Source organism: Toxorhynchites rutilus, chromosome 2, assembly GCF_029784135.1.
Source record: "Toxorhynchites rutilus septentrionalis strain SRP chromosome 2, ASM2978413v1, whole genome shotgun sequence".
NCBI classification, from domain to species: Eukaryota; Metazoa; Arthropoda; class Insecta; order Diptera; family Culicidae; genus Toxorhynchites; species Toxorhynchites rutilus.
The window spans coordinates 82,136,205-82,150,918 of NC_073745.1; the positions used below are offsets into that span (position 1 = coordinate 82,136,205).

General features: G+C 39.4%; 1 protein-coding gene across 2 annotated transcripts in view; it reads left to right on the forward strand.

The window, feature by feature from the left end:
* LOC129765139 (formin-like protein) overlaps positions 1-14,714 on the forward strand; it is a 155,599-nt gene that overhangs the window by 122,839 nt on the left and 18,046 nt on the right. For both annotated transcript variants that reach the window (XM_055765023.1, XM_055765022.1), the window contains exon 4: positions 4,180-4,266. In XM_055765023.1, the coding sequence (XP_055620998.1) occupies positions 4,180-4,266 (87 nt within the window). The remainder of the gene's footprint in view (positions 1-4,179; positions 4,267-14,714) is intronic.

Sequence of the window (14,714 nt, forward strand, 5' to 3'; positions counted from 1 at the left end):
CAACTGCTGTTTATCGGTCCTCCCCCAACAGCTCCCGCAGGTTAGTGTGGACACGATTCGACCGACAGTGGTCTAGCTGACACAATGTAGTTATGAAAAAATCAAATTATCTAAAATCTGTCAGTGCCATATGAAACGCCCCATACCAGAAAAATAAAAAGAAGAAAAAACGAAGTAGTGGACCAAAATACAAAGAATAAACATGAAAAAACTAACATTTAGTTCAGCGAATATATGCTTGAAGTGTAGGAGAAGATAATGAAAAAATATTTATCAGTGTGTGTTAAAAATTTGAAAAAGTAACTCAAAATTTCTGAATTCTGTAGGCAGCAAGTTGGAAGGTGATTCGTTTGAAGCTAAGAGGTAAACGTTCAGTGCCATGTGACGAAACGTCTGTCGTACGAATAAGTTACTGTTAGTGAATTTGATATTATTTCTTAGTTTTTGATATGAAACCGTTTTAAAAATTTTGCAGCTTTCAACTGATAAAATTTGACATGAAATTATTCGTCTCCATGAAACTTCTCCATAACTGATTCAAAATAAATAAATCTTTGGGTAAGGGTGACAGGGTCATTTGATCGAGTTTTTCAACTATCCAAAACCATGAATGAAATGTACCGATGTGGTGACCTCATGACGGCAGACGCATAGGTAGAATTTTGCGGATGAAGCGCCCCTTCATAATTAAATTAATAAGAATTTTTCTATCCATCTATATCTATCTATATATATATATATATATATATATATATATATATATATATATATATATATATATATATATATATATATATATATATATCTATAAAAATGGATTTCTGTCTGTCTGTCTGATTCTTATGGACTCGGAAACTACTGAACCTATCAACATGAAAATTGGTATGTAGGGGATTTTGGGGCCGGGGAAGGTTTTCGTGATAGTTTGAGATCCCTCCCCCCTTTCTGAGGGGAGGCTGCCATACAAATTAAACACAAATTTCTACATTACTCGAGAATTAATCAAGCAAATGAAACGAAATTTGGCATATGGAGGTTTTAGGGTGCAATAAATATTTCTATGGTGTTTAGACTCTCCACCCCCCCCCTCTCTAAGGGAGGGCTGCCATACAAATGAAACACAAATTTCTGCATTACGCGAGAAATAATCAAGCATATGAAACCAAATTAAGCATATCGAGGTTTTAGGGTGCAATAAATGGTTTTTGTTGTGGTTAGACACTCCACCCCCCTCTCTAAGGGGGAGCTGCCATACAAATGAAACTCAATCAAATGTCTGTATTACACGAGAATTAATCAAGCAAATGGAACCAAATTTTGCATGTGGAGGTTTTAGGGTGCAATAAATGATACTATGGTGGTTAGATACTCCTCCCCCTCTCTTAGGTGAGGCTACCATACAAATGAAACACAAATGTCTGCATAACTCGAGAATTAATCAAGCAAATGAAACCAAATTTTGCATGTGGAGGTTTTAGGGTGCAATAAATGTTTTTACGGTGGTTTGACACTCCACACCCCTCTCTAAGGGGGAGCTGCCATACAAAATCCAACGGGGTCGATTAGAAGATCAATCAATGAACAGTTCTGCGATTGGACCCATGGGCCTGCTCATAGTAGGAAAACTTGAATGTTTGAAGGTATTGATAACAAGAAACAAATTTTAGGCGGGACGAAGTTTGCCGGATCAGCTAGTATATTTATAAAAAGGTATTTCTGTCTGTCTGTCTGTCTGTCTGATTCTAATGGACTCGTAAACTACTGAACCGATCGACATGAAAATTGGTATGTAGAGGGTTTGGGGCCGAGGAAGGTTCTTTAGATAGTTCGAGACCCCTCCCCCTCTCTAAGGGAGAGCTGTCATACAAATGAAACACAAATTTCTGCATTACTCGAGAACTAATCAAGCAAACGAAACCAAATTTGGCATGTGGTTTTAGGATGCAATAAATATTTTTGTGGTGGTTAGACACTGCATTGACATTTGTATGGCAGCATTCCCTCTCTATGATGCATACACTCCTCCCCTCTCTCTAAGAAGTTTTCAAAAAAAAATTCAATTGTCGTGTTTAGTTGTTAATATGGTTGGTATGTGTAATATTTTTATGTGACTCTCCTTCTCCTTTCAAAGAGGGAGGTATGTCAGACCATCAAAGAAACATTTCTCGTACACAAAAATTCTCACATGCCAAGTTTGGCTCCATTTGTTAGATTAGTTCTCATGTTATGCAAAAATTTGAGTTTCGTTTGTATGGCAGCCACCACCTTAGAGAGGGTGTGACAAGTGTCGAACCATCATAGAAACATGTATTGTCCTCTAAAACCTCCACATGCCAAATTTCGTTCCATTTGCTTGATTAGTTCTCGAGTGTTGGCATTGTTGGTAAGCGCAAAACTCGATAAGAGAATAGTTCGATTTGAGATTTCTTCATTTTATTATATTTTCTGTATCAAACATGTATTCCATGTAACGAAGAAACATGTTATTTGCAAGTAATTGAAGAATCTTGAGCGATAATTGTGTCTGAAAATGAATTTATATAATAATGACGGGTTTTGGTAGAAGTAGGTAGAAGCTAGAGAATTTATAGTAAAAGAAAATTGTAAAGGGTCTATTAGAAGATCAATCGATGTATAGTTCTGCGATTGAATCCACGAACGTTCGCTTAGTAAGGAAACGTGAATGTTTGAAAGTGTTCATTTCCATTTTGGGGACGAAGTTTTCCGGGTCAGCTAGTTATAATATACAATCATCATCAGACACAGTTTTTGTTTAATATGTTTTTGCAATTTCGTCATAACAAACATATTCACATAATTTTTATTTTGAAAGCATGTTTATTCCACCATATTTTTTTCCCAATAAAAGTACACGAAGCTTAATGCCGTCTACGCTACTCTTCAAAATTAGAATCCCAATTGGATTACGATTCCAAGAATACAAAAACAAAAGCAGCAGGTTTCCATTTTCATAGTATTTATTTTTAGATTTTCCAACTTGACAGTTCAGTATAGTTGTATGAGTGAACCCAAGTGTGAACCCGTCAAACATCTCAGTGCGAACCCAACAGCTTTCGGGTTGAACGTAGTGCGAAACTAGGTTGAAATTTAGTGAATAAAAAAACGTTTTGAAGGCAGTGAGGTTGGAACTGGGATTGAAACCGAACGAAAACGAATTCCCTACAAGAAAGATTTCAATAGAAGTAGAGATGTCAGATCTACAGGAATATTCATAGATCTATTGCTCCATGTTTTAGCGATTGTAAAACTTTTCTAATCTATTGAAACAAATGATTATCGTATACAAACTAGTACCAGTACGTAATAGATTCAAGTCGAAACGCTTGACATAGGCCTTGAACCGAGACAATGCGCACTCCGTATACGGGTCTTCTTTGTCTCTATATTGGGTATCCGAGCGAAACTCGTACCACAGACACTCACACACAGGGTGAAAGGGTTCATTCCAAAGCTTCGTGATAGCTTGAAATTATTGGGTCAAGGACAGCAAATTTGTTTAAGCGCTACAACAAACCGTTAAGATAAAATTTTCATAACTTGATTGAACATAATTCAATGTGACCTAGTGCGTGTGCTGGGTGCAGGCGATGATTCAGTGGGAAGCCCTATGTAGGGGCAATGTGATGATACCGATCAGCAGTTGTACATCGGTTTTGAGTTGATAACATTATCTCCTTGGCGGCTCACACGCAACGATTAGTAGCGGCATAGTTCGTTCGATGCGCTAGGGCCATGTTCGTGTTTAGTTGCACTTAATGTATTTATCGCCTGTGCGCTGTGCTTGTACAAACTACACAATCTGAATGCCGTTGCCGCTGCAAGATTGAAAGTAAAGAAACAAAAGCGATAAGCAACTGCATCTATAATGAAAACAACGATGATGTAATGTTGTTCTATTTTTAAACCTATGCACGATGGGTTGGATGCAACGGGGGCGCAAGGGGGGACTTCGAAAGCTTCAAAACATATGTAGTCAGAGAACATTAAAATCCGTTCTGTACACATTAACTCATGTATGATGTACACAAACAGGCGTAGGCGAAGAGACCTCCTCATTATCATCTGAATCCGATGGGAAAGTGTTAGCTCGTAAAAACTGAAAACTTCATTGTATAATAATGCGCGTTTCCTCTTGTTTTTTTTCTTTTTTCTTTCTAGGAAATGGTTCACGCGAAAGATCCCCCCGCACACTATCTCACCAAGCTGCGGACCTATCTGGATCCAAAGGCCTCGCGAAGTCATCGGGTAAGTGTTTTACGGTCAGCTGCTTTACTGGCTCACTCGAGCAGTGAATCGTCAGATAGGGTTGTATTACGTACGCACATCGTACGTGCTACGCCAAAGTGTCACAGTTGATTGATCCCGGATCGTGTTTCTTGTCGATATCTGGTTGTGAAGAAAAACAACGATCCGGATCCGATGGCTTGGTCGAACCTGACCTATTTAGTGTTTTTACTCCAACAGAAACTAGTGTATGACACTAGTTGAAAATCTGTAGCCATAAAAAACTCCGTCGTTGGCATTTGTCGCAAATGAATGATTTTCTTCGTTCGACTTTACGAATCTTCCAGGAAAATAATGCTCTAAACCAGGATTTATTGAATCAATTTCATGCATATATACATTAACATTTTTTGCTATGTACATGTACATAATTTGTTTGTTAACAACAATCAAGTAAATCAAATAATTTGCTAACTAATGCTTTCAAACGTGAAATTGAACCTTTGTCAATCTTTCATATCGTTCAATCGATCAATCGCTTTTTCAATCTTCTTCTCCTGTCTGAAATTTGAACCCATCTGTGTTGTTGATAAATAAGCTGTATTTTTTCATATTGCCCACTAGTTTGTCTTCTTTCACTGTGGGGGGAATTGGGAGTACGACGAGCAGACTGGGCAGTTTAATAAACTATTTTTCGAATTATTCGGTCAAATGCTTCATAAAAAATGTTCCGATTCCAGAAAAAAATCCGATGGAACAAAACTAGACAATTTGGAAATTTTTTGAAATAGCTGGCAAAATTTGAAAAAAAACTGGGAAAAGCTGGAAGAACCGATTTTCATTTTTCTTAATTTTGTTTATATCAGCAATGGTGCTCCCGTGGCCGAGTGGTTAGCGTCAAACCTAACATGCCGGGGGTTCGGGTTCGATTCCCGTTCTGGTCGGGGAAATTTTTCTTCAAAGAAATTTCCTCTGACTTGCACTGTGGTCACGCGTATTCTAGAGCTTGCCACTCAGAATGCATTCAAGGCGTGTTATTTGGCATAGAAATCTCAACTAAGTACTAATGAAAATGACGCAAGTAATGCTACGTTGAGACGGCGGAGTTCCTCTAGGAACGTTAGTGCCATATAAGAAGAAGAAGAAGATCAGCAATGAAAAATACGATTTACCATGACAGTGTCAGTAGGTATTATTTTTGATTTTGCTGTTTGTGGTCATAAATTTCAACATTTTCCTTTTTTTTCAGTTTGTATCATAACTAATCCTGATTTGTCTGCAACATTTTTGAAGCCCAGTATTCCTCGCCTAGTTATTGTTCCTGTTTTATTTCTTAGATTTCTTTTGTTCAATTGTAAGGCGGATAGGTAATATTTGACAGGAATCAACAATGGAAGCTTCGTATCAACAGTCCCGCTGTGAATAACTGTGAACATTCGAATAATAAAATGAGAATTCTCTTACGCCTGAACGGCTACTGTGTAATAGATAAAACAGATCTTTATCGATGGATATGAATGTGTAATATACAACAAAAGTTATCTTAAGATAAAAAATATACACGAATGAATATGGCTCTGTTAAAGCTGAATTGCTAAATGAGCCTAATAAAATAAAACTGATTGGATAAAGAAAAAATTTTATCGTTTACGAACGAAATGATTCTTTTCTCTCTCATTGTTTGTTTGTCATGCAACTGAAATGTAAACAAACAGAACCAGAAGTTGTTCATCTTACACCATCTGCACACATATTTTATTCATCTGCTTAAGAAGGCAGTCGTAAAAATTACAACCGCTCGTAGAATCGCTTATAACTTTTAGTTTTTTATCATACTTTTCCACGAATGTGATGAATCTCTTACGATTTTAAATTTTGCAGCTATAACATTTATTTTCAACGGCTCCGAACTGAAAAAATATCCAATTCGATTGGTATGCAAACCATCGAAATCCGTTCGCAGCAAAAATAGTTATCAGTGTTAACATTATTGCATAAAAACGGAAAAAAAGAAAGATGCGATCCCACGTCAAAAAAATATTTATTTATTTTTGTACAATAATTTTGTCGTATTAAAAATAGTCCCCATTAGATATTGAATGTTCATGCACCATAATGGACGATGAAACTTATGTTTGCGAAGACTTCAAACAGCTTCCGGGTCTCGCTTTTTATACTGCAATGCGAAGGAATGCCGTAGCCGAGTGTTTCCGGACCAAGAAGCAGTCTAAATTCCCCAAAAAGTACTTGGTTTGGCAGGCCATATGCAGTAGTGGCCGAAAATACAAATCTTTCGTCTCTACCGGCACTATCAACAAAGATGTCTACGAGAAGGAATGTCTCGAGAAGCGGTTGCTACCATTCATAAGAAGCCACGACTCTCCAGCGTTGCTTTGGCCAGATTTGGCCTCTTGTCACTATGCGAAATCCATTCCGGAATGGTATAATGCACATGAGGTCAAATATGTGCCAAAAACAGCAAATCCACCGAACTGTCCAGAACTTCGCCCAGTGGAAAAGTACTGGGCTCTGATTAAGCGAAAACTATTCGAAACTAAGAAGAAAGTGAATGGCATTAATGATTTCAAGAGGAGCGCCGCCGCCAGCATATCTGAGGATACTGTACGGAACCTAATGGTAGATGTTCCCAAGAAAGTTCGTGAATTTTACAGACAACGTAATTAACAACGAAGCAAGCTTTCCTTGTTTTAGATATAAGCAAGGCGTTGTACTATAGGTGGACCGCAATGTCAAAATTGCTGTTCGGCCATTGCTCGTGAAAAAACAAATTTGTTTACAAAACAAATCGTATCTTTTGGCGACAAATGCATTCGTTGGCAAAATAGCTGCTCGCGCTTTATTGTAGAATCATAACAGTGCAGAAAGATGTTTTTAGTATATCGTTTTGCCTTTCTTTCCAAGCAAAATGTACTTCTGTTTGGCTCCCATCGGCTTGGAAAAGAGTACTATCAGCTTACGGCGATGGTGACAAAAAATAACGCTGATTATGGCTCCACTGATTTCGCTCAGGGAGGAGGAGAATGCTGTGCATATACCGGGAAGGAGATCCGGAAAAGGCCGTTACAAGTAATTGGCTAGAGCAAAAGGAGGTGGTGCACTATATTTCACGAATATATATTTGCTTATTTTTTCCTTCAGTTATTTTCCTTAGCGAGTTGACATTGAAATCATAACCACACACCCAAACAAAAAGTAAATAATTCTGAAAGTTACGTCTCGCTACTCGTCTCACGTCATGTCCTGAAAGTGTCAAGAACGAAACACCTATAGTTCAGCATCTTGGATATAAGTCTCTTTTACTGAAATAAACAATCGGTTTTGTTGTATTACGTGAATTTTTGTTTTGCTGGCATCATCTTGGTGCCCGAAATTCAACGTGGAAAGGCTTCAAGACCAGTCTTGCTAGTGGTCACCACCGTATGGAGACGTATGTGCTGTTTCATTAATGAATATCATAAAATGAACATACAATCGTCCGTCGCAATTAAAATGTCATATGACATCTCGACATTTTTTGTTTTATTCATCTGATGTTCATAGTTCTGTAATTAAACAACAGTGTTCACGGGGAACGGTCACTGCTTAAAACGTTCAACGTTTGACGGTTGCTTTGATATGAGCAATCCGTGTGAGTACCATCCATCGTCTATGGATGTGTGAGGATGTGGATGTATGTGTGCTGTTACGGTTGAAAGCAGAATAAAGAGAGAAAAAGCATTCATATCATTGGAAGTCAAATGACATGAAAACTACTATCAAATTTGCTGGAATTAAAGGATAGTTATGACTACGAATAGGAGAATGAAAATAGCATATATTCACAGCTCTTCTGTGTACATTCAATAGAGAGGGAGAGAGATAGAGAGAGAGAGAAAGAGAGATAGAAAGAGAGATAGAAAGAGAGAGATAGAGAGAAAGAGAGAGAGAGAGACAGAGTTAGAGAGAGAGAGAGAGATGAAGAGAAAGAGAGAGACAGAGTTAGAGAGAGAGATAGAGAGATAGATATAGAGAGAGAGCTAGAGCTAGAGCCGCCTTGAAACGGGAAATTGCACTGAGCAAAGCGAACTGTTTCAAGGAGCTGTGCCGAGAGGCAGATACCAACCCATGGGGCAATGCGTATCGAGTCGTGATGGCGAAGATCAGAGGACCTGTGACGCCCGTCGAATCGTGTCCCGAGAAGAAGAAGAAGGTCATTGTAGAGGGTTTATTTCCGATGCATGATCCTACGATCCTACGGCCACCGACACCGTACGCCGAAATAGCTACCGTACGTTCTCAAGTTTCCAATGAAGAACTGGTCGCAGTGGCGAAGAGACTGCAGGTAAAGAAAGCGCCCGGCCCCGACGGAATCCCCAACGCGGCCTTGAAAACGGCGATTCAGGCGTTCCCGGACATCTTCAGGATAGTGCTTGGATGATGGTCACTTTCCTAAGAAATGGAAGATCCAAAAGTTAGTGTTGCTGCCATAACCAGGAAAGCCCCCGGGGGTACCAACATCCCATAGCCTTATATGCCTGCTGGATACGCTCGGGAAACTCTTGGAAAGGATTATCCTCAACAAACTGACGAAATGTACGGAGAGTGACCATGGTCTGTCAAAGATGCAGTTTGGATTCCGGAAAGGCAGGTCCACCGTTGATGCTATCCGGACAGTGGTTGAAAAAGCAGAGAAGGCATCACAGCAAAAGCGGAGGGGCGACCGACACTGTGCTGTAGTAACGATCGACGTGAGGAATGCTTTCAACAGCGCTAGCTGGGAAGCCATCGCCGAGTTCCTACACCGTATGAAGGTTCCTGGTTACCTGTGCAGAATTCTAGGAAGCTACTTTCAGAACCGCGTCCTAGTCATGGGGCGGACAACGTTGAATATAACGGCCGGAGTGCCACAAGGCTCTATCCTGGGCCCAACGCTCTGGAACGTAATGTATAACGTCATTTCTTTTTCGCCTGCTTCGCTTCTTTCGTTCCTCGATAAGTCAAATATTTGCATGTCGAGCATGTCGAACGCCTATTTCTCACATACCAACTGATATAAAAGGACGGTAGCATTTTTGGATTTCTCAACCGATTACGGCGAAATTATCATCGTGCCAACTGGGTCGAGTTCCAACGTGTCATCGATAACAACATTAACCACGACCAGCCATTGAATTCTCCGGATGATATCGATGTGGCGGTGCATTCCCTGCAGCAAGCGATTGCCGTCGCTCGAGACTCTGCGGTTCCGGTCCAACAATATCAGGTGAGTGCCTCTCTCCAGATTGATAGCACTACCAAACAACTTATCCGCCTACGGAATATTTTTCGGCGTCAATACCAGCGTACTGGCGACCGGAACAAGAAGATATCAATGAATAATCTCACTAGGGTAATCCAGAATAGAATTCAAGAACTCCGAAATGGAGAATTTCAAGATAAACTCCGTCAAATTCATCCTCATTCGAGGCCATTCTGGTCCATGACTAAAATTCTTAAAAAGAGACCGAAACCTGTGCCTCCGCTCTTCTCGTCTGAGGGTTCACGTGAAGGTAGCTTGTTGTTAACACCCATAGAAAAAACAAACGCGTTGGGGCAACAGTTTGTGTCGTCGCACAACCTTGGACAGAACATTATCAGCCCTTATGAACAGATCGTCGATGAGGGAGTGACCGAGGTTGACCAATCGGACAGCCTAATTCCAGAGGGGTCGCGAGTCACTGCTGATGAGTTGATAGGTCTCATCAGAAGATCAAAGAACATGAAGGCCCCTGGTTTCGATAACACTTTCAATATTGAGCTCAAGCAAATGAGCCACGGCTCATTTGCTTTTGTAGCGAGAATTTTTAACCGATGCTGGGAGCTTAGCTACTTCCCTTCAGTGTGGAAGTTAGCTAAAGTCATCCCAGTGTTGAAACCGGGGAAGGATCCTTCTGTTCCCCGGAGCTATCGACCCATCAGCTTACTCTCAGCCCTTTCTAAGCTGTTCGAGAAGTGCATTCAGGACCGAATTCTGTCGTTCGCAGATGAATATGATGTCATCCCTGAGGAACAGTTTGGGTTCCGTAAGGGTAGATCCACCGTTCATCAACTCACTAGAGTTGTAAATATCATTCAGCGGAGCAAGTCGGTATCCAAGACGACAGCAATGGCGCTCTTGGATATTAAAAAGGCGTTCGACAATGTGTGGCATGATGGCCTGGTTTACAAACTGCATCGATTCAATTTTCCAACATATTTGATAAAAATAATAAAATGTTATCTCTCTGATAGCGCATTTCGGGTTTCCCTGCTTAATGTGTGCTCAGAGCAATTTAACATAAATGCAGGTGTACCCCAAGGAAGCATCCTTGGGCCTATCCTATATAATATATACACTGCAGACATCCCACCGCTTCCCGGTGACGGAATATTATCTCAATTTGCCGATGACACCGCGATTATGTTCAAAGGTCGTGTTATTAGTGCTCTGACCCGCAAGTTGCAGAGAGGCCTCGATGCTCTAACAGAATATTACACCAGTTGGAAAATTGTGATCAATGCGGCGAAAACCCAGGCCATCCTTTTCCCACATTCGAGATCTCCTAAACTTGTTTCGGCTGCCAACGTCAGAATTCGGTTCGGTGACTCTCTTATCGAATGGTCCAAGGAAGTCGTTTATTTAGGACTAACCTTAGACAGCCATCTGATCTTCAGATCTCATGTTGATAAAATTGTAACCAAATGTATCATCTTACTCCGGTCATTGTATCCATTAATTGGCAAAAACTCAAAACTTTGCTTGAAGAATCAGATGGCTGTCTATAAACAGATCATTTACCCAGCCATAGAATACGCGGTCCCTGTCTGGAATACCTGTGCTCGGACACACAAACTGAGACTCCAACGCGTTCAGAATAAGTTCCTCAGAATCATCCTGAATCTGCCCCCCTGGACGAGAACTACGGAGGTTCACGAGAGAGCCTGCCTAGATACCCTAGATGAGAAGTTTGAATATTTCATTCAAAAATTTGGAGAGAGGTGCTCCACTTCAATGCACGAAATAGTACGCAATCTGTAAATAGTAGATTATGATTAGGGTTAAGGTTTAGGTTAGGTAGTTAGGTTTATTATTATAATAATTTTCAAAACAATTCAAATGATGAACATTTCGAAAAAAAAAAAGTAGATTAGTAAAATGAACACATGAATCCTGCATTCTATAATGCTCATATTATTGAAACAAAGATGCAAAACAATGGTTGGTCACTTGAAATGTAACGAATATTGTATCAAACAAGGTGGAATAAATATATATTTAGTTAAAAAAAAAAAAGTTAAAAAAATTTGGATTTCTCATTCTCGTTCAACGCTCAGATCGGCAAACATCTGGGCTTCTAGTGTGCAGTGCTCTACAAATCAACCAACACCATACGGTGCGGCAAAGGAGAGGAAGCCATCGGCAACCAACGATGGATGCGGTGCGGCAAAGGGAGCCAAGAAGAGGAAGCAGCGGAGAGCATCGAATTAAATCTAGTGTGCATTGCTGGTGCGCTCCTCTTCACATCAACAATTGGATGCGGCAAAGGAGGCAGAGGAGCGAAGTGCATGGTATCACACCCGCTATCCGTCGTTTAGCTCGTCGTGGTGGTGCCAATCAATCCCTCGCAAATCGACGCACAGAAGCCGATGGCGCCAAAGTCAAGGAAAGCATCAGCGAATCCGTAAAAGCTACCGCTCCCAAAACTAAACTGCTACATCCGACTGAAACGCAGCAGATTCCGTACAACCCATTAAACCATTCCAGTCCTTCTCAGGACTATCAATTTGTTTTGAAACAAATGAGTTTATTTTACTGTTTTCCACTTACCACAAAAACTATATAAAACTATGATCAAAAATACCGTTTATTTTTACATTTTCTACTAACAACTAACAGGGAACCATCATATCACGTCTAGAAATGTCTAAAATTTTCGTAGGGGCATATTGCAATAACCGATTCATTCGAGGAAATGTCTATAAGTCGAGTCGAGAAGTTCGATTAATCGAGCGAATATTCGTTGACCAGACATCGATAAAAGTTACGTCAAATATAATTTTAAATAAACATCGGAGTGCTAAATAATATATTTTTAATGAAATCGTTTTGGCGTAGGATTACGTCTTTCGGGAACATATTGGGGTACAAATTGAAAATCGAAAATCGAGTACGTTGTGAAAATTGTCTAATTTCAAACGCTTATTGCATTTCTTGATGCAATTTGCGTCAATCGATTTCGGCACTCCAAAATTTTTTTTTAAATTGAAGAAAATAATATATGTTATGAAACTAATTATTGAACAATTGGAAAATCTCAACCCCTATCCTAACGGAAATACCCACTCTTGATTGGTCGAAATTGACGACACATGCGGCGGTTCCCCAACAGAGACATCAAAACCAAGCAGCCTGGAGGAAGTCGGCATTGCAAATACATGAAAGAAGGGTGAGCTTTTGCTCCCAGCGAAATGTGTTCCCTAACAGAGACATCAAAACCAAGCTGCCTGGGGGAAATCGGTTTGCAAATACATGAATGTAGGGGGAACTATTGTTCCCGCCGAAATGTATTCACTAACAGAGACGTCAAAACCAAGCTTCCTGGGGGAAATCGACATTGCAAATATATGCAATCCGGGGGCATTTTTGTATTGAAAGTAAGGTGAGTGATACGATTAATTTTAGCAAATAAAATTTAAATTTGGAACGTTAATGTTGATTGATTCGTGAAATTTCATATCAATAACCGATCGTGTGAAAAATATAGCACAAGTGTAAGTGTAAAATTGTATATGGTAGCAGTTGTGTTAAAAATGACTTGATATATGAAACGATTTATTTCAATTCTCATAAATGAAAATCAAGGTGTGTTCCCGCTCGAGAACGGGTCGTTCGATTTAAGCTGTCTGTTTTGTTGTCATTTTCGCCCAAGGAAAGTTTGTACGGCATGAAAAATAGTAGAAAATGTGATTTCCCATATGCTCTACATATAGTATTAGGTGTTGTTAGTCCAATTAAAATTCGCGTTGGGTTGAATAAACACTTAGAAAGTAAAAATTATAAAAGAAAATTACTTTCTCCATTCCAAGTATGTTTTCTCTACATGTTTTGACTGATGAGAAAAATTGATGATTGTGTTCGGTATTGGTAATTATCTTATATTATCTTATATATTGGTGAGTTTTTTTTTCTTTACTTCATCCATTCATATCACAGGAGGTATCTTGTCTAGGATCACAGAGGGCGGTTTTCATCATATTTCGTTCGGCTTCGGTATCTTTTATCTGATACGCACCATCTAAAGACTGTTTCCCATCCTTCTGTCATCATCACTCGGTAAACACTGGTCGAGTGAACAAACAATACCCAACAACCAAACAAAACAACTATGCGGTCGTGTCTCGGACACAACCCTCCTGTGACTTTTTTTCACAGAGTTTTATCTTACTGTTGACTCCTATGAATTTGGCAAACCATCTGAATTCAATGTAAAGATAATCTCATATATTTTAAGATACGAGAAAAAAAAACTTTGTACAGCGCAATGCTCTAAATATACCGAAAACATTTAGACACAATTCAATTACAATTCGCTAATCTCTAAACGGTTTAAATTCATGAAAACTGGAATAACTTTCTTTTTTCCAATACATTTGTTCTGCCAATTTGTATGCTAACCCTACCCGTATTTCGAATCCTTATAACTCGAACATTTCTTAAAATATCGGAAAGATGTTTGCATCAATTGATAGGAAATATTCCTACGCGCCTATCACAATTAATAAAATGTTATTTTTCATGGGATAAACAATAGAATAACTATAAAATTACAAGCGTTATCTAAACGCCCTAACTGCCAAGGGTTTATTGGCCCGATTTATGCTTCCTCCAACACAGACCTCAAATTTCGATCAGGAATACGACATTTCTATTTCCCCGAACCAATATTTGTTGACTCCCCGAACACACCACAAATTTCAATAGGCAATGTCACTCCCTAGATCCATCTGAGTCGGTTTAACACCACCCTTCCATACTTTAAATTGTGTACGCAAAAGGAAGAAGCTAAATTTTATGATTAATTGAATTGAACCAATGAGATTGAGTACATTTGGGGGTCACACTACTCTGAATTTATTTTTGTTTGGATAAAACTGTATAATTTGCAAATACTTTGTAGAATATTTTTAAACTATAATTTATTCAGAAAGATCTACTCAATCTTCATTGTTTAATGCTCCCATATAAGTGTACTGCTATTAGCCCCGCTAACTGGAATGTCTGAAACAAGAAACTGGGTATTTGTACACAGCATGGATCCAATTACCATATCTCATATCGAATGATGCCCGATGATTGAGTGTTATTGATAGAGAGAAAAAGAGCAAAAAGCACAATTGCAGATACTGATCTGCATGCATGGCGAGCTCGTGGTGTCCGGACGAAGGTCGAA